Genomic DNA, 19,559 nt, shown 5'->3' with positions numbered 1-19,559 from the left:
CCTCATGCAGACGGCTCACCCATATCCTAAGGGTCTGAATTACACCATGGTTTTGAGAGCACAGATAGAAATAAAGTATCCATGTACTTGCTTACACCTTTGTGGAAGTAGCGCCTAATGACTGTGATGCTAGTTCTGCAGAATAAGATGATGCATGATTGTTATACTTGAAACAAGCAAAAACACTTAATGTAGTAAGTAGTACTACAATATTATATTATTATAATATATAATAATATTGACAGAAATAGATTAATAACTAATACCGCTGCAATCCAGAAATCATAGTAATGGATTGATTAAATACTGAGAATTATTTTCGTTATTTATTCATCTTTTTTTTTTTTTTTTAAGTATTTTAAATAATTATTTTTTTTCACACAGACAAAGGAAATCAGAAGTTTGTTACGTTTGGGAAGTTGAACCTGTGAAAAATCACTTGAACAATTTCATTTAATCAGTTATCAAAACATTTAACTTTTTTCCCCTGTCAATGCCTAATCATTCCAGCTCCACTTATGTTTATGATACTCGTACATACATTGTGTTCGCTTTTACAATCTGTTGGAATGCATTTTTAAAACGCTATAGTATTTAGAATTTTAATCCTTGATCAAATGTCTGTCAGGCTACATGATTGTGGGCCATTTGATCTTTACTTAAATGAGTATGTAATTTGTATGTCTCTCTCTTAAACACGTAAACACTTGGATTACACTTCTGTAACATTGTTGGATTCATGGTGGAGAGTTGCAGGGGCAGGGTAAAAATCAATGCAGCAGAACCAGATATAATTATTATTATTTTTTATTCCACACATTCTTCCTTCTGTCAAAACCTGACTACAGATGGTTCTGTGGAAGACTCTGTTTTTATAGCAGTAGTAGCTGATGTTGCGGACTACAGATGTCAGGTAAGGTCACTTCTTTCTAACTCCACACCCCTTGTTTTTTTTCATTTTCAAAGCTTATAGACTTCAGACATAGTTGACACTGCCTCAACTCACATTTCATTGAGGTTATTTATCCAGTTTTGCACAGCTCCCTCTGGAGCTACAGAAGACTTCAAATAACTTTGTCACATATGCAGGGTACTCTCCAAGTGTGTAAACACACTGATGTGTCAGATCGGTGCAGTTCCTTTTAATTTCTAACTTGTCTGGCTCCGACATTGTCAACAGCTCACTCAGTATTAAAAGGAAAAGACAGCACCACATGTGTTTGAGGTTTTTTTTAATACATAACTAAACAGATGGTTATAAAATACACTTTACACTTCTTGAATAAACTTGAATGAAAAATTAATACTGTAAAAAAAAAAAAAAGTCTACGAGGTAGAAAAGATCTAGTTTGTATCTTATAAACAATGATGCACTCTCAGTCCTCCCAGGTCATGTGGATGAAATACTACTGTTCATTCAAATTTCCACAGATGAGTGTCCAGGCGCATCTACTCAAGACAGTTCTTGGTGTTCTCTATGTAGCCGATCAGCAACTACAGCAGCTACAGTTCCTGGTCGGGGCTCTCAGGCATGTGCAGAGAGGTCTACCAGCCGGAACGCCTCCATGAACTCATTGATGTCGATGCTCCCGTCCTTGTTGAAGTCGATGCTCTGGGCCAGGTCTGCGATGGCCTCGTCGCTGATCTCTGTCTTGAGGTGAGAGCACAGGAGTCTCCAGGTTTGACGAAACTCCTCGAAAGAGATCAAACCTGGTCAGTGACACGGGGGAACAAGCCGTCATTTTTAAACTGCTCAAACTTGTGGCAAAGAAAATCTATGTTGTGTCAAATGCTGCATGTTTTGTGGATTCATTTTCAGCTGGTTTTAAATGTCTATGTCAACCACTGATAGAAATACCTCTGTCTCTCTGACAAGTGGCGGTGTTATATTCCCGGCCGATGAAATAACGAGGGCAGAATGTATAGGTATGAAAAGGTAGAAAAAGAATTAAGCGAAGCTGCTTACTGACCAGAGTGATCTGTGTCTATGATTCGGAAGATGGTTTCCAGGTTGGAGTGGTTTTTGTACATAGTCTCTAGGATGCTGGTGTCAGATATCTGTAATGGGAAGGACAAATCCATTATGATTTTTCAACTCTTTGTGTGTCTCAGAGAGGGAGAGAAACGACACACTGAAGCTAGTGGGATAAGGCTGACCTCAAGTTTGGGCTCAGTGATAGAGAGCTCCTTTATCCACTGCTGGTAGTTGACCATGCCGTACTGGGTGCTGCTGACGAGCTGAGGGCGTAGCACCCTCCAGGGCAGACCCAGCTTCAGTACAGTCTCTGTGGCACTGGCCCAGTGCCTTAGACTGATCACCCCTGAGTCACAGACAGGAAGATAGAGTGGGCTATAGACCAAATATTTACATTCTGACACTGCAACTAGAAGGTGATGAAATAGCACTTCTCCGTTGTAGATGAGTGTACCTGTGTTGTTAGGATCAAACTCCTGGAAGGCACTGATGAGATCTGACTTATGTACAAACAGCTGTTCCCTCAGAGCTCGCAGAGCTGATCTCTCCGTCCACCCAACACTGGCAAAGACCAGGTAGAGGAAAAAAAAATGTATCAAAAGTATCATTCTTCGCACAAAGCTTTTCGTTTCCCCCTAAATTAATTCACTAAAAGTGTTTAAAAGTTCTTTATAACTTGTTTTCTATTATCTTAAATGAGCCTTTTTTTTTTACATTAGTTACCTTTGTCTCAGAGTGAGCTCTCTGCTCGTCTGACTGGCCTGATACTGAATGAAGTGTGGGACCAGATCAGGGCCCATTCTGATGTAGGCTCCTCTGTTGCTGCCCACCTCATAGTAGTTAGACGCTGAAAATATAGTCAGCACCTGAATGCAGCAGGAGACAGTTGGTCAATTCTCTAAAACTAAAAGCTAACAGACTGAATTAAACGAGAGGATTCATGCTCCTACAGTGTTCTTAACACTACAAGTACTTGCTTCCATATTCAGTATTCCACCTTAAACTCTACTTTCCCTCCTAAACCTGTGCCTTATGTGACTCTTTGTGTTCACCCTGCGGTTGTGGCAGAACTCATAGCCGTCCTGTTTGCACTCATGGGAGCGGATGAGCAGCTGCAGGTTGTGTCTTCCTAACACCTCTTCAGTGACATCTGGACCCCAGTAGCAGCCTCCACCTCGCACCTCATTGGGAATGCAGCCATTTTGGGGCATGGGGTCACTCCACAACATATCCACTATCTGGGTGGATGAATCAGTTATAGTGAAAACATTCTGTAACAGCTAACAAAAGACCAAATAGCAAAGTCACAAAATATTAAAATGTGTGCCAAAACAACAACAACTGCTGAGATCCAGTTTCTTTTCCAACACTCACCTGTTTCCACTCATGCTCATCTGTCTCCACTGTCTCTCCAGGCTCCGGGTCTGAGTCAGAGTCAGACTTCTGCAGCTCTCCATAGGACTGGTCAAACCCAGCCAGTCTGCGCCTCCTCTTTAGCTCCTCTTCCACTGACCAGTTGAGTTGACTGCTCGTGGGCAGGTTGTGCAGCGAGCGGCGTGGGAGGTTGTGCCTTTGAGCCGGTGCCGAGCTGTGGTAAGTCAGAGAACACACTCGACGGCGGCCTTCCACTGGTCCACAGGACTCCTGGTTATCGTTGTTCATTGTCTGAGTCTTGCTGCCGTTGACTTCATGATGGGTCGGCTTAGGAGGCCTGAGGGCCGACACGTACTGCACACATTCAAAGACACACAGCTTAAACACACATACACATCCACTTTGGATATTTTATGATAATATTTCTAGATTTGCTGCATAAAAATTCATTCATTTAATTGATGCTGAACGCCCCTCTTACTCTGTGTCTGTCAACTCGGGCTAGCGTGTCGAGGTCTGTCCTGTCAGAGATCCCTCCGTGCACAATCAGCACCTTGTGATCGATCACTGTGGCCAGAGGCAGCCAGCTGAAGATCTTCTGGAGAAGCTTTAGGATCTTCTTGCCGTGCAGCTGCAGACCAAGTCAAGCTCATGATTACTTACATGCAATTGGATGGATTATTATAATGGACTCCATATGTTATTCATGTGGGCAATTTTTAGCCACGCTAATTGTGTTGCTCTATGGATGAGAATGTTTGTCTGTTGCTCCACCACCTTGGTGCAGACTGAAATATCTTATAATAATTATTGGATGAATTACCCTTTGGATGGATTGCAATTTGATTTTGATCATTTGCTGATGATAATAAAAATACAGAATATCCTTTAATCCTCCGTCATTGGTGCCAGTTAAATAACACGTGCTCGCACCATAACGCCCATGATGGGAGTCACACATGTTGTGCTGATAATACTTATTTTATTTCTACTTAAGCTGTTCTATTTTGAATGAATAACCTTTATTTATAATGGCCAACTTTTCAACTGGAGTATTGCTTCTTTTACTTCTTCTTTGTTAGTGGATATGAATACTTCTTCAACCACTGAGGATACATTTGGCTGAGACCTATATACTGTAATACTAAGGTCAGAGCAAAACACACAAGACCTACCCTGTATTTTCCCAGAACTTCTTTAGTGAAACCATATCTGGAGAAGACACCCAATGAATAAGCAGATTAGTTTACACATCAGCTGTAGGTTGCATTCAGCCGTATATGAAAGACAACAGGCAGAACAAAACAGGCGTGTAAAAATAAGAAACCAGCGTGCATACTGTGAGCCAGGCCGAGTGTACCTCAAATTAACAATGTGGTCCTCGTGGTTCCCTCTGTTCAGATGGACGTCATTGGGATAGACCAGCAGGAACCCAAACAGGATGAGCAGGATCTCTAAGGAGTTTTTGCCACGATCCACAAAATCTCCATTGAAGACGTACGGTTTCTCCGAGGATGGCAAACCATTCTGGACAGATTTAAGTTCCAGGTATTAATTAACACAAACATCACTCACTGACAATATGTTGATTTGCATGTTGCGAATACCTTATAGAATATCATCAGCAGGTCTTCAAGGTGCCCATGTAGGTCTCCTGGGTAGGAATAAGTAATGCGTTTACGTTCGTGGCAATGAAAAGAATGTATGAGAAAATATCAGAGCAAAATGTGTCCAGGAAAGGTCCTGCTGTTGTGTACCGCATATGGTAATCTCCTTTGTATGGCAGGTGGAGACATGATTGATATTTTTAAGAATTCTTAGACATCTCCAAGTCTCTCCAAGAAGCTGCAGGACGTATCGAGCATGGAGCTGCTACTGGGAAAAACAAACACATATGAATAAAGAGTGCTGAGGAAAACGTCAACCATTAGAAACTTGTCTGCTTTTGTATCTGCAGTGAGTGTGCTTCATGTGCTTGTGTGCCTACTTGTTTGTGCTTGAAGGCCTCCACCAGCTTTGACACCCCACAGAAGGTCATAGGGAAGGTCAGATGAGGGCCGGTGTAGCCGTCAGGTACCTCAATGCTCTTGTAGCAAAAATATCTCTCCCACTCCGTGTCACGACAGATTTCATTCTCGCGAAAGATGTGCGATATTAGGTTTCCTGCGTTAACGCGAGAGAGGGAAAACAAAAGGGAAGTGGAGCAGTGCGGTAAGGGAAAGCCACTCTACGTTTCTCAGCAGGGGGTGGAGCGGGTGAGCTCAGATTATGTCACTGTCAGTAATCTAATGAAATCTACAAGTCAGTGAATTAAAACAGGAGTTGAGAGTCATTGTCTTACTTTCACTGCTGGCTGGGGTGAAGTGATCCATCAGGAAGCCAAAAAAACTGTAGAGCTACAGGAAGAGAAAGGAGAATTTGATAAGAGATTTCCTACGAGTCTACAGCCATGCTAGCAGCTTTGAGGCTGTACTTAGGCTCAGTGGTGCTTTAGGCTAAATGTTAACATCAGCAGGCTAACATATGCTCATGTACATATGACAACATGAGCATGTTGATGTTAACATCTGATAATGAAAAAATATCCAAAATATCCAGGAGTACAATTTCACATCCTGGAATCACTTCTTTAGCAACTACGCAAAGCTCACATTACAATGTAAGACCAAGAAAAGCAGCAAAGTTTCACATTTGAGAACCTGGACTGAAATTGATTTTCTTTTGATCAAGTAATTAGTCAGTTGATCAATCATTTTTAGCTAGAGGAAAGGTCAAAGGATTACCAAAGATATTACAATACATCATCTGTTGTCCATGAATGTTTGTACCGAATTTCATGGCAATCTATCCAAGAACTGTCAACCAGCTCGTGGCTTTAGAGGAAAACTTAGAGACTTGTTTGAAATTATCACCTGGGAACCGTGAATGTGTGTACAAAATTCTGAGCCAATTTTTTTTTAGTGGATCTTGAGATATTTCACGGAATAAGTTAAACATTTCACTCTCAACCACATGTCAACTTCATGGTGATGCTACAGGAGAAGTCAGGGGCTCACCAAAGTCATTATTAATTATCCTCTGGGGACCATGAATGTCTGTCCATCACAAAACTATTTAACCTCACCTTAATCTGGTCTTGCTCTCCTGCATACTCAATAGATTGGAAGATGTTCCACGTGCACCTGCGTCTCATCTCCAGCCGGGCCACGTACTGACGGTACCAGCGCTGGATCAACAGAGCCGCTCTGATTGCTGAGAATGAGAAGAGGAGAGAAAGAGAAACTGCTGAGGTAATTTTCCTCTTTCACGACCAGCACATTCATTCACTGTGTCAGATCTAGACTGAAAGACTCACCAGTGGCAGCTTCACAGAGTGTGCAAAAATTGAGAAGAGATTGCAAAAGTTATTTTAGCTAATTGAGACTTTTTTTTTCTCCAATAGATTTGAACTCAAGTTGTTAAGTGTAAAGACATGATGGAATAAAACAGATATTTACCTGGAACTGAGATGCTCACTAAAAATGACAACAAAAAAAAAAGATAATGACAGACATTGAATTACTGCAATAATTTGGAACATTTCTTTTTAAAAGTTCGACTATTCACTAAAGTGATTTTGATAAAAGGCCGCACCTCCATCACATTTCTTCAGCTGTGGTTCTGACTTTCCCATGCCACATCCCATGACCCTTTGCTGTTTTCACTGAGACAAAGATACTTTCATGTATGAGTCCAAGATATTTGACCTTGTGTTTTGCAGCCCTGCAATAATGCAATAATAGATCTCTATATACAACATAACACATTTTCCTATTATTTTAATCAATTTCACTACACTTTTTGATGTTAGAAAAAAGGTTGATTATAAATAATATATAGTATATCATAAACAACTACATAAACAAATTAAAATGATTTGGAGAAATAATTCTTATAACTTATAATTACTGGATCTTTTACGACATAATTGCAAAATTATGGATAGAATAAATACTCCACTCAACCAAAACAGAACAATCCATAGCCAAATAAAAGCACTGGATTGGCCCAAAGTAACCTTACCTGGCCACGCTACCTTTTTTTCATCACCTCTTCTCACTTCCTCAGCATCTTTAAAGACACCTTGTCATTTTTTTTCCTACAAATTTTACAGCCACACATTATCTGTCAGACGTTTCCATCTCCCAGGCACAGCAGCAAATGTCCCAGTGTCTGTAATGTTAGAACTGGATGTCCGTTTTTCTGCAGCCACACTCTAAATAATCACAAACACACACCGACAAAGGGCTTGTGAACAGCAGAGCCAAGTGTCTTGGACAGACCTTGTGATCACTTAAACAAAACAAGATGCAAGTGGATTAGGATTAAACCCTTACTACGGGCGGCATCTACGCTGAATCAACGGATGAGGGCTCTGATAAAGGGCAGCAACTGTTTATGAAAGGAGGTTCTGGCCTCGGCTCAAGTCCTGACTAATATGACAGCTGTTACCGTCAATATACTCTCGCTGTTTCCATTAACAATTAACTCACCACCGGTAAATCTGACCTCAATAAATGCAGATATATTTCTAAATTAAAGTACAGGTTCAGTAACAGAGAATATTATTTAAAAAGAATTACCTGATATTATGTGCAGAGGTTGTTCATTTGACCCATTTGGCTCGATGTACTGTATCTGTAGCTTCAGATGTTTTTGAACATTTGACAGTCACTATTATTGATGTGTCTCTGCAGATGGTGGACATAATTATATATCCACAAAAAACAAACAGTGGGGAAAAAAGGCATCCCAAGTAGATCAGTGATAATATTCAGAAAAAAGGAGGGGAGCGGTTGAACCCAAGAAGTGAGCTTGAAATGACTGTATTTGTGCTCATATTGGGGCATATAAAAACATCAAGAAAAATAAGATATTTATACGCAAATATTTGATGATGACAAGCAAGAAATGCACTATAAAAGTTTTACATAAAAACAAATATCATCTCGTGTTTCTTTACATATATTGGATATAAAAAATATATAATTAGCAGAGCATTCAGAGAACACAGACCTCCGCCACGGTCAACGTCAAGCATCATACCCCAGACTGCTGAGAAAAACATCTGACATCTTTCTTACAGTTTTGACAAAAACAAAAGAATGCTTATGCTTAAGAAAGGAAGTTTTTTTTGCAGGACTATGGGAATTACATTGTGTGCAGACATGCATTTCAAAATGTATCTCTATAGTAATATTTCCTACAGGTGAATTTCAATCCTGTTACATTACAGTCCATATTAGATTAAACATTGATGAAAAGTAACCAGCTGTCAATGAGCCTGTAAAACTCCCTTCTTTTTTTTTTCCCTGTGTTGAAATACATTTCAAGAATGTCATCTCTGTTGTCTGCTTGTGGAACATCTGCATCATGCATCCTCCACAATCCTTCATCTGTGTATAAAAGCTCTTTGTGAATCCCAGCCAGGAAGAGCGTGACTCCCAGCGGCACTACAAGAAAGAAATGGTGGGAGATGTCTGATACTCAAGGACTGTGTTCATTCATGCGTGGTTAGAGGAAGTCTGAAGCTGCAGTATCCCACAGTGACCTCAGGTGTGTCTGTCTGTGCACATTTGTGTGTGTTTACTTATGTTAGCGTCAGAAAATCCCATGAGAAGTCCAAAACCAACAATGCATTAATCAATCTCTCAATTTTTTAATTTTTTAATTTTTTTTTTTTACAACTTCTCTAATTTGTCTTTGGTACTCGACCCAAAGCGATTTGTTCCCACTGAAAATGTACATCTTCAAAAAAATCACTAATATATACTTTCATTAAAAAAAACATTCCTAAAAAAAAAACATTGGACACTGTAGTTTTTAGGAAACATTACACAAACACGAGTACACAGTGTTTGTTGGGGACTATTTTAAGCAGTGGATGAATGGAATTTGGTGCACTAGTGAGTATTTACAGCAGCAGGACAATGCCCACGTTCATCATAATGAAGGAACACTGAAACAATGTGGCTCACTAACTGTGGTGGAATGTAACTAAGTACATTTACTCCAAGGCTGTACTTAGGTACAACTTTAAGGTACATGTACTTTACTTGACTATAACTATTAAACAAAAAAACAGCAATTAGAACAAAGTCCAAATACATTTTTACAAACGTGTCATTTTTTCCTATCCTCATTAATCATCTCACAACTGCTAGACTAAACTACTGAACTGTATGTAAAATATAGCTCCACCTCAACCAGCTACAACAGTAAAATGCTACTTACCTATTGATGTATGAACAATCTAATGATGTATTTTTGTTACAACAATTATTTCACCAATGAAACACCAAAAAAAACAAAACAATCTTACATCTGTGGAGTTATGGTTTTCATGGAAATACTCCAGCGTTGAGAAGTTGAGACCTGACAATAACCTAATGTGATGGAGATCTTCACACAGTTGTTGAGACCTGTTAAACATCTTTGGCAAGATCTCATCACATATTTGTGTTAAGATGCCCAGATAGGTTATTAATTACACAAAGTGCTTTGGGGTCATGAAAGAAGAAGTATTCACTTCTTTAAAAGTGCCAACACACTAATGACTGACTGACTGGACTGAATCCTTTTTAATTAGTTAATTTATTGTGAAAAGAAGTTTAGAGGAAATATGTCTCCTTGGTGGACCTGCTAACAATTCACAGACATCTGAAACAAAAGGCAACCAAAAGGCTTGGCAACCATTGGTTTGATATTTAACAATTCTTTGTATTTTATAAGCTTATAATATGTTTTTTTTTATGTACAATCAATATTAATCTGAAAAATACTTAGGAACTATGGCTCTCAGATAAATAACAGTAGGAGTAGAAGTGTAGACGAGCAGAAAGTACTCAAGAAAAGTGCAAGTATAAAACTGTACTCAAGTTGAGTGAGCTGAGATGGAAGCATCTACAGTATACATGTCCTTCCTATTCACTCTCTACCTGCAGACTTGCAGAGTACGCTGATGGATTAATGCACGGACTAAGAAACGCAGTTTTACTTCCTGCAGGTCTGCATCTCAGATATAAGATGCAAAACTACAGTAATGAACATGATCTTCACTTCAGAATCATCCTGTTATTTTATATTAGCTGCAAAAGACAGTATTGTAAATCTTATATCAGTTTCTGCACTGTTTGTGAATTATTGTTTACTATCTCTTAGTTTAGGTCTCAGGGAGAGGAGAGGAGAGGAGAGGAGAGGAGAGGAGAAGGAGAGGAGAGGGCAACTCAGGACTTGAAGTTACCATTCCTTGCATGTCTCTGATCCTCCCTTACACAACTGTTACACTGCCAAATATTTTTTTGCTCTGCGCTTTCAGATATTAGCATCACCTGCAGCACTCATTATTGCTTTCCTTTGTGTTACATTTCTTCACTTCGGGTCCTGTCCTTGAATGACAACTGTAGGGGAACTATTGTTATAATGTCTATCAGGGGAGATTTCTGCCTTTCATGTCAGGCCAAAAAATGGGAGTTGTAATAGAAACTGATAACTACCCACATGCAGAAAATAATGGACAGCTTATTTTTTTATGTTATCTACTAGTGAAGTCTCTGATGCTTCAGATGCTGTCAGATGCTTCTGGTTCCTGCTTTTGTGGCCTGTGGCCCCTCTGAATGCTGGTTAGGGCCCGTTAGAGGGTCAAACATTGTTCAAACCCAAACTGCTTCACTTTAATATCTAGAGGAGATCCTAAAGTTTCCAAACATACCAAATATGTCAGGGCAGATTTTGAAGAAAGTTGCATAAAACAATGCACAAGACATCTAGAATAGTTTTATTTAATGGAACGGTGCAGCACACAAATCTTGGTTTTGAATTTTTCACGCAGATTAAACCATAATGCGAAGATGTGAAGCGGGAACAAGTTAAGACGTATATATGAGGATATACACCAATCAGCCACAAAATAAAACATGTGACTGTTTTTATTGGTGTGGCTGATTGGTGTATATCTGTGACCTGTTTTAAGAGTTCATTCTGAACCATTAGTAATTTGATTTAAAACTTTGTACTTTCAGTTATTTTCCACACCTTAATGGCTTGGCTCAAATATACACAGAAAAGTCACAATATTAAAACCAATCACCTGTTTTAATATTATGGCTGATTGGTACATAAGATACTGGTGGTGAGAAATAAAATGATTTTAGCAACCTTAAAGCTTCAGTACATAAAGGGCATCAGAGGGGAAACTGTTTGTTAAAAGGAATTTCTTAAAAATCTGTATTAATTTTAGTTGGCCAACAGTGGAGCAGAAGTTGTATCATGCATTTGTTCTCCTGAGTGTTGTGATCTGTTGTGAACTGTGATGTATGACAGTATGTCGTAATGTGGTATGCTTATATATCATACTGTTTTCTCACCTCTCAATCCTGGCTGTTTGCCGTACGCTGGATCATCCTCCTCTTACTCTCTCACACGGAACAGGGGAGAAGACAACAATGTTAAGTATCTCAAGGCCAAGCTGGGGTACAGGAAGATAAAAACCCAGGTTCCCAGGCCCTGACAAACAATACCTAGGACAGCATCCCTGTCTCGTGACTCCTTAATCCTCCACCCACCAGACGCACAGATCCAACAGCAGCCTTTTCGTCCGACTCGAATCCAGTTCATCCAACTAGCTAGACCATCCGGCTCATCCACCATGTCCTTTGCATTCATCGCCATGACGATGCTTCTGGGCTCTTCAGTGGTGGTTGCATTTGTCTTGCAGCCAACCAAGGAAGAGCCAGCAACCTCTGCTAATTCTCCTGTTTCCAATCACAGGTCAGTATCAAACTTGATAACACACAAGCCTGTATTGGCAGATTTTATCACTTGTGTGTGCCAGTGCAGTGTTTTGCTTTTGTTAGTAGTAGCATTTCTTTGTAAGCAAGGAACATTTAAAACCATCTTTTTCAATATTGTCCAAAAGAATTGTGAAACATCTTGTTAGGTCAGAGAGGTTACTATATTTTTAAATAGCCTCAGATTGCATATTTAGACATCTGTGTGGATGCGTGTGTGCTGAGACCCTCTCACATGGGTTACAGAGATATACTAGATTTTGTTGGTGATCCACAGTCACATTGTACGTTTGGTTTTCTAAGAAAATGTGCAGAGATGTAACACACTGCTCAGAAACGTTATCAACCACCCTTTAACACAAGACTTCTCTCTTTTGACTTGGCCAACATCTCTAAGCTGTTCCCACAGGTCATTGAGGATAGTGAGAGAGTGTGTGTTGTTGAGATTTAACATCTGTATTGGAACAGATAACTAACTAATGCACCTTGTGTTTTGATTGTAATGTTCACACAGTTAAGTTTTCTTGGTTTTTGTAAAATGTCCAGGATTTCTGTGTAATTATAATAGTTATATTTCTTTTTTTTTTAAGTATATTTTTTGGGCTTTTTATGCCTTTATTTGATAGTGCAGTAGAGAGAGACAGGAAATGGGGAGGCAGAGAGGGGGAATGACATGCAGCAAAGGCCGTCCGATGCGGGACTCAAACCGGGGCCAACTGCAGCGAGGACTGTAGCCTCTACACATGGGGCGCCTGCTTAGAAAACTACGCCACACAACGCCTCATGTTATATTTCAATGTGATTCTGTATGTGATGTTCAGGTGCCATGCTGAGTCGCTGCAGTCCATCAGGAAGGGTCTCCTCAGAGCTCTCAACTTGCAGGCTGAGCCATGGCTGCCTGCTGGTGGGCTGGACACTGTCAGAGAGAAATGGCAGAGCAGCTTCAGCACCGTTTCTCACAGAGCCAAACACACTGCAGGTTAGTGGAATTCTAAATTCCTAGAAACTACTGCAGATCCCACATTTTCCAGCCTGAGAACCCTTTGTCAAGTCCAGCCAAAACTCTAAATCAATCTTCTGTTACTGTTTCTTTTTCCATGTTATTCCAGCTGCAGCGGTCTCTGTGTCACCTGATGGGGGAAACAGTACAACCCTGAAGTGCTGCTCCATGGCCTCTGAGATCTTCATGAAAGGTACGCAGCAATGTGTGTAGATATTCTTTGTGTAGTGTATGTGCATCCATACTTACATTCACTTATACATGAAAAATATAGTAAAAATACATTCAAATTTTTTGCTAGATCTGGGCTGGGACAACTGGGTGATCCATCCTTCCAGCCTCACCATCGTTCAGTGTGCACTCTGCAACCCTGATGTGAACCCTGTGGGATGTCCACCGTCCCACACCAATGTGCACGATGCTGACTCTCAGGTATAATTAACAAAGACATTTAAATAGTGACATCACATGTCTGCGAACCCCAATTATTTTATATTGTACTGATACTAGTGTAGTAGGGGCATGAAGTTGCATTGAATAGAAATACTTGGTTACTTTCCACCACTTTGGCTGAATTTCAGTGGAGTTACCAGCAGCAGGTAGCATAGAGGTGAAAGAGCTGATGATAAATACGCTTGGTTTCTCCTTCTCACTGCCAACATAAATGCACTTTTCCAAATACAAAGCCAAGGCACTTCCCAGAATTGGTCAACAAGAAAACCGAGATGCGCTGCAGAACTGTATTATGGAAACAAGATGGTATAATAACTGTATGACTAAAACGTAGGGATTCACTGTGGGTATAAAGGGCTCATTTTGCACCTGTAATTCAGACTTAACTGTGAACTGTGAAGGAGTTCCTGGTTTATGTGACCTAAATTTCAAATTTAGTCTCTTTTTAAGCAAATATTTCTCATCATATGTTTATCCATATGTTATTAAGTGTATGCAGTCTTATGAAAGTTTTGCTTAACAGTACATAAAATAATAATCTGTTAATACATCTATGCAGCACAAAATTCCAGTGTGTGTCTTTTGAAATGTTTTTGAAAGACCACATTTGTTATTTTTGTTATTGCTTTTTTCTTTTATTCTTATTTTCTTTGTTTTTTTAAGTATCATGCAACAAATGTTTGCCTTTTCCTTTTTGCAGTCAGTATAAATGTCTATCACTTCATCTTCACTAAAAGTTGGTGACAATAAACTGAACTATATATCTTAGAAGAAAAATAAATAAATTCAGTTCAGTCATTTGTTCAGTCTTGTGGGACAGTTTCTGCAATGTCAGGATCAAACTCTGTTACCATGCCTGACTCCTCCTCTCTTTGTCGCTCCGCAGGTACCATGTTGTCAGCCCAACTCCCAGGAAGCGGTGCCTGTCGTCTACGTGGATGAGTCCAGCACCGTCGTCATTTCCTCTGTGCAGCTGACCCGCAGCTGCGGCTGTGGACCTGGAGACATCCCGCAGCCCAGCAGAGAGTAACGTTTGTTTTATCACCCTGAGTATGTGACATCTGTGAGCCACCTGGCACACAAACAAAAACACAAACTTCAGAAAAAGTAGATAATATCATTATATGCAGGTCTATCTTCTCTCACAAACAGATGCTGCTTCTGTAGACTATTTCTCTTGGCTTTTAGGTGTTATCTTAGATCATTACAATGTGTATTCAACACTGAGCGTGGGAACCTAAGCAAAGGCTCAATTTTGCATTCCTGTTTCTCTATTGTAACCACAAAGAATAATACAAGTGGCAGCACAGATTTGTTGAAGCGACCAACCATAAAACTGATCAATTATTAGCATTATTTCTTTCTTTATCTTTGTTTTTATGGGATCAATCACACATTATAATTCTCAAATCACAATCTACATTTATGTGCTATTGCTTTTAAACAGCTACCAAAAAAGTTTGCATAGATTTCGCAGGACGACAAAAAAAGAAAAATGCAGTTCTGTCAATAAATCCAAGTATTTCTCCAGCAACAAGCCTTGGAACCAGCAAAGTGACTTGCTGCCAGTTTATCTTTAAATAAATCTCATGAGGACAGAGCGCTATTTATAGTTACTTAGTAACTGTTACTAAGTGTTCCCTCCAAAAATGTGAGACTGCCCAGAGCCAAAACCTCTCACAGGCCAGTTGTCTCTTTTCTGATCTGTGAAACGACTGTTTCCTCTTATGGAAAAAGAATTCACTTTAATCCTGATGGGCAAAATGAGGCCACAAAAATGTCTTTAATGTGGTAAAATTTTAATGAATGCCTATTTTGGAGGGAGAAGATTGTGTTCATCAGCTAAAACTACCTGCACCTAAAAGGTAATATCAACTTCTCCTGGGTATCAACAACATCTGTGCTGTGTTTTTCCACAACCGTTCATTGGCCAGGCTCCATTTTCATGTTTCAACCAGCAGAAAAGGTAAACGGGACACTGCTGCCCTGCAAACACAAAAAACTCAAGAAAACATTGTTTGGTATCATGTTGCGGGCTAAAAAAACTGAAATTAATCATAATTACAACAAAGTGTAAAAAATAAATCAATAAAAAGTCATAGTACTTACTCCCTACATATTTTGTTATATCACATTGTAGTGCTTTGCAGCCAGTAAATTCATTTGATTAAAGAACTAAATAGAAAGATCAAAGCCTGGCAGACAAAATATAATCTGAATGAAATGGTGTCTAAATTGTGATTTTAAAACCACAACCAAAAAATTGCCAGTTGATTTTACTCTCATTTTTTAGATTCAGATTTTTACTTTTAGAGCATTTCAGTGTCTGTTCTATTATTTTTAATTAGACCATGTATTAATCCAAAACATTTTCTTTGATCTATATAATGTGTGATTTATTTTTAACAGCAAAGTTTTTCTTCTATGTTTCTAAGCATTACTTATTATCAGTTACAGTTTTTTATTTTTCAACAATCATTGTGTCTGTTGTTTGGTTGTATGCTCACACTCACTTTACCAAGTTACCTCACCATTATTATTATATATCCAGTATTTTTTAGCAAGTGGAACAATACACAGCAGAGATATATCAGCTGAACTTCATCAATACACTTCTGCAAATGCAGAATGTTTTATTCCGCTTATGACACTGATTTACCATCTTAATCATTTGTACAAATTCAAAACAAAGTGTTTTCGTGCTCACAATTTTTGAATAAAGATGAATGAAATATATACTATTGTGTTTTGGGAAGTTTTATTTTGGACAAAAGTTGGTATGGTAAAAAGGATTTTGTTAGAGCCGTTCCTTATGACAGTTTTTCAGGATTTGATGCCTGCCACACAGTGACATGCTAACTCTAGAGGGAGGAAAATAGCAGACGAAGAAATGTTGGCACTGTACTCCAGAAAACCAGGCGCTGGTCAGGAGGAAGAGCAACATGTTCTGACAAGCCTTCATCGTTTTTGCTGTGCATATATTTGCACTCAGGGCTTTTAGAAATCCTTTCGTGGCTGCAGTGGAGCTTTAACTGATAATTCTGAGGTTGCGCAAGAAATATATTTATCCTGGACTACATTAAAGCAACAGCTCTACAAGAGGACAGCAAGATAGGGGCCTACAGCTCAGCATTGCCAGAAATTTGATGTTTTATTGATACTGAACAGAATGTTAAAATATTTCACTGTGTGGATGTCTTTTGGTGTTCTGCCCCAACTCCTGCTGGCTGTAGGGGCAGTTGAATGTTCAGAGAAGAAAACGTTGCTGAGGCTGAAACCAATCGCCAGCATGGTGACACAGCTGACTGACTGTTTAATGGACTGCACTGGGATGACGTTCATCAGAAAGCTGCAACTGCAGGACCAGCATAATATACGGCTTACAGACTCCACAGAAGGTAAGGAGCAACAGAGTGGCGTTTTCAGCTCAAGGAGGCTTTGTTGCAAAATAAAATCTCTCAGGCTGTGCTTGTTCTAAAAATAATACCTGAACTAAATACTGAAACATCAGTGGTGAAAACTGTTGCTTCTATTATGCCAAATCCATCACTGATTGACCGACAATGACCTGTTTTATGTTATGCTGTCTATGCAATGATAAGCTGTGTATAGGCCTTCCTAAACTAGTTTCTCTTCCCAGGAGACCTTGGGGAATACTGTTGGTCTACGGAGCTCAAGTGCACCATTGGGGAGAGCTTTCAGCATGCCTATGTGGTGTTGCCTGTGAATATATCTGTTGGACATGAGCAACTGGAAGTGAAAGCCACTGTCCCCACTGCCACCACACTGCACGTGCACAACAGCCCGACCACAATCGCAGAGAGCTGCGGCCTCCGTTACGACGTCACAGAGCACTTCAGCACACAGAATTCAGGGATGTCATTCTGTGTTCAGGTTGTCTCCCAGGAAGACGTCCTGGGGGACAGTGTTCTTAAATGTCCTCCCTATCTGGTCACCTTCTGGCAGAGAAATCCAAATCAGTCCAACCAACAAGGTGGTGGATAAAATACCAGAGGTGGAATAAGTATTCAGACCTTTTACTTAAGAACAAGTATAACTACCACTCAGTAAAAATACTTCATTACAAATAAAAGTCCTGCATTAAAACTTTACTTCAGTAAACATATGTAAGTATAATCAGGAAAATGTACTTAAAGTACAACAGGTAAAAGTACTCACTGCAGAAAAATGGCTTCTGTGACTGTTATACTAACACATATATCTTCAGATTATTATTACTCATGCATTAATGAGAAGCAGGGCCCTTTTACAGTTGTTGTTCGTGGAGGTGAGGCTCATTTTTAATAATGCACTAATCACCTAATTATTTTTTCAATTCATTGATCCATTGTTTGGTTTGTTAAAATTCTGAAAATAGTGAGAAAAAGCCCATCACAATTTTTGGTTGCAAAAATCTTAATTTGTAAATTAAGTATAGCTGTCAGGTAAATGTACTGGGGTAAAAGCATAACATTTCCCTCTGAAATGTAGTGGAGTAGAAGTATAAAGTTCTCATGCACAAATACTTTAAATTTTTCTTTAAAGCACTTGAGTAAATGTACTTAATTGTATTCCACCGCTGTAGTATAGTGGTTGTCAGTGAGGTTGAGTCAACACAGTTTATATAACTTGTTACCACATTTAAAGCTGCATCTGAATGTGTAAGTCCTGCTTATATTATAACCATAATACGTACAATAGTGTGTAACTAATTCACGATTATTTACCATGGGCTTGCACAGTTATTGTTGAGTTAATGTACATGCAAAAGTTCTCTATCAAATGAAGAGTATAGATATTAAATGTCGATGGTTGTAAGTGTTTCTGGCAATATCAAAACATTTATTTTCCTTTAAAACTCACATGTTAAAGTGTTCGACTATTTGAAGAGTGATAAAAGATATCATCACTATTACTAATGCAAAGCCAGATCTCATTATAATGAATGCAAAACAGAATAAGCATAAACACTGTGCGCCACCTAAACTGCAAACCTTATGGACAAATTTGTTTGGACAAATTGTGCTGGGATTGTTGGGGATACACAGTGATATTATATTTAGAATTCTACTACAATATACTATATATACAGTGTGCATCCTGTATGTGTTTGTCTGATTACGGTACATAGTATGTATTCATCTGGTTGTTATGTAATGTGAAGTTTCCTTTATTTACCAAAAACAAAATTCACCTGCCACTGATTATGTGGTCAAAATGATCTAAGTTTAGTCTATTCTATTATTTTCTGTTCTATTTTGATACTACACAAGATACAATATAGTGCCACCTACTGGTTGTCATGGAAACTAATAGAAATACAAGAATATTGTCCTCTACAACATCCAACCACTGGATGGCAAGCTAGCCACAGGGCAGTATGTGTGTGTGTGCGTGTGCGTGAGCGTGTGCGTGTGTGTGGTGCATGCGTGCGTGCGAGTGAGTGTGTTATGTAAAATGTAACTCCTCATTGTAGGAATGATGTGTTTAAATTAGAAACAGTTCAAACATCTACGTAGATTTTTTGTATATAACCTGAGACACTCCAGAGGTGTGTAGCACACTAGATGGATGCAGTTTTCTTACCAGACATTATGACTGAGAAGTGTACACAATGGATAATCACAGCTTATAATGTGCTCAATAAAGCCAAATGAAACTCTTAACCAGACTTTGGAGAATGTATATGGCTCATATTTCCCTCTATAATTATTAGCCTTCATAATTATTAAACCTGAATACAAAGTATGTTCGAATGTATGTATAAGCAAGTTTACAGTGCTGAAATTGTCAAAGCATTCATAGTATTCTGGTCATGTGTTGCACATTTAAACATCTAATCTTGCTTCTGAGGAACCTGGGTATGGTACCTGGAGCACTCTGATAGTAACCAGGATGCTGTGGCATGTAAACAGCTTATTCAGCTTTC

The 19,559-nt window shown here is 39.2% G+C and overlaps 2 protein-coding genes across 2 annotated transcripts; one reads left to right on the top strand and one right to left on the bottom strand.

Moving 5' to 3' along the window:
- Positions 1 to 1,278: 1,278 nt before the first annotated feature.
- On the bottom strand, positions 1,279 to 7,644 carry LOC111239885 (serine/threonine-protein phosphatase with EF-hands 2-like). The gene is made up of 19 exons (XM_022769820.1): positions 7,412 to 7,644; positions 6,983 to 7,052; positions 6,847 to 6,864; positions 6,705 to 6,713; positions 6,474 to 6,601; positions 5,691 to 5,745; positions 5,337 to 5,512; positions 5,107 to 5,221; positions 4,957 to 5,003; positions 4,710 to 4,876; positions 4,525 to 4,561; positions 3,831 to 3,980; positions 3,350 to 3,703; positions 3,028 to 3,213; positions 2,699 to 2,841; positions 2,430 to 2,536; positions 2,158 to 2,321; positions 1,971 to 2,058; positions 1,279 to 1,710 (listed from the first exon to the last, which is right to left on the bottom strand). Exons 2-19 carry the CDS (start codon positions 7,032 to 7,034, stop codon positions 1,526 to 1,528), a joined length of 2,181 nt encoding a protein of 726 aa, XP_022625541.1. The 5' UTR covers positions 7,035 to 7,052; positions 7,412 to 7,644; the 3' UTR covers positions 1,279 to 1,525.
- Positions 7,645 to 12,035: 4,391 nt separating this feature from the next.
- Positions 12,036 to 14,660, top strand: LOC111239898 (growth/differentiation factor 6-like). The gene is made up of 5 exons (XM_022769838.1): positions 12,036 to 12,157; positions 12,999 to 13,156; positions 13,287 to 13,370; positions 13,479 to 13,609; positions 14,517 to 14,660. Exons 1-5 carry the CDS (start codon positions 12,036 to 12,038, stop codon positions 14,658 to 14,660), a joined length of 639 nt encoding a protein of 212 aa, XP_022625559.1.
- The last annotated feature ends 4,899 nt before the right edge of the window (positions 14,661 to 19,559 follow it).

The sequence above is a fragment of the Seriola dumerili genome, unplaced genomic scaffold, assembly GCF_002260705.1.
Source record: "Seriola dumerili isolate Sdu_G_001 unplaced genomic scaffold, Sdu_1.0 BDQW01005691.1, whole genome shotgun sequence".
In the NCBI taxonomy this organism is placed as follows: Eukaryota; Metazoa; Chordata; class Actinopteri; order Carangiformes; family Carangidae; genus Seriola; species Seriola dumerili.
The sequence above is the reverse complement of the archived record's forward strand: the minus strand, read 5'-3'. Positions and strand labels throughout refer to the sequence as shown.

Coding starts and splice junctions, on each gene's coding strand:
- LOC111239898 (XM_022769838.1), top strand. CDS start 12,036: ATGTCCTTTGCATTCATCGCCATGACGATGCTTCTGGGCTCTTCAGTG. Junction 13,157..13,286: donor CAGAGCCAAACACACTGCAG/GTTAGTGGAATT, acceptor ATGTTATTCCAG/CTGCAGCGGTCTCTGTGTCA. Junction 13,610..14,516: donor TGCACGATGCTGACTCTCAG/GTATAATTAACA, acceptor GTCGCTCCGCAG/GTACCATGTTGTCAGCCCAA.
- LOC111239885 (XM_022769820.1), bottom strand. CDS start 7,034: ATGGGATGTGGCATGGGAAAGTCAGAACCACAGCTGAAGAAATGTGAT. Junction 5,746..6,473: donor GAGAGCAAGACCAGATTAAG/GTGAGGTTAAAT, acceptor CTCTTCCTGTAG/CTCTACAGTTTTTTTGGCTT. Junction 5,004..5,106: donor AAAGGAGATTACCATATGCG/GTACACAACAGC, acceptor ATTCCTACCCAG/GAGACCTACATGGGCACCTT.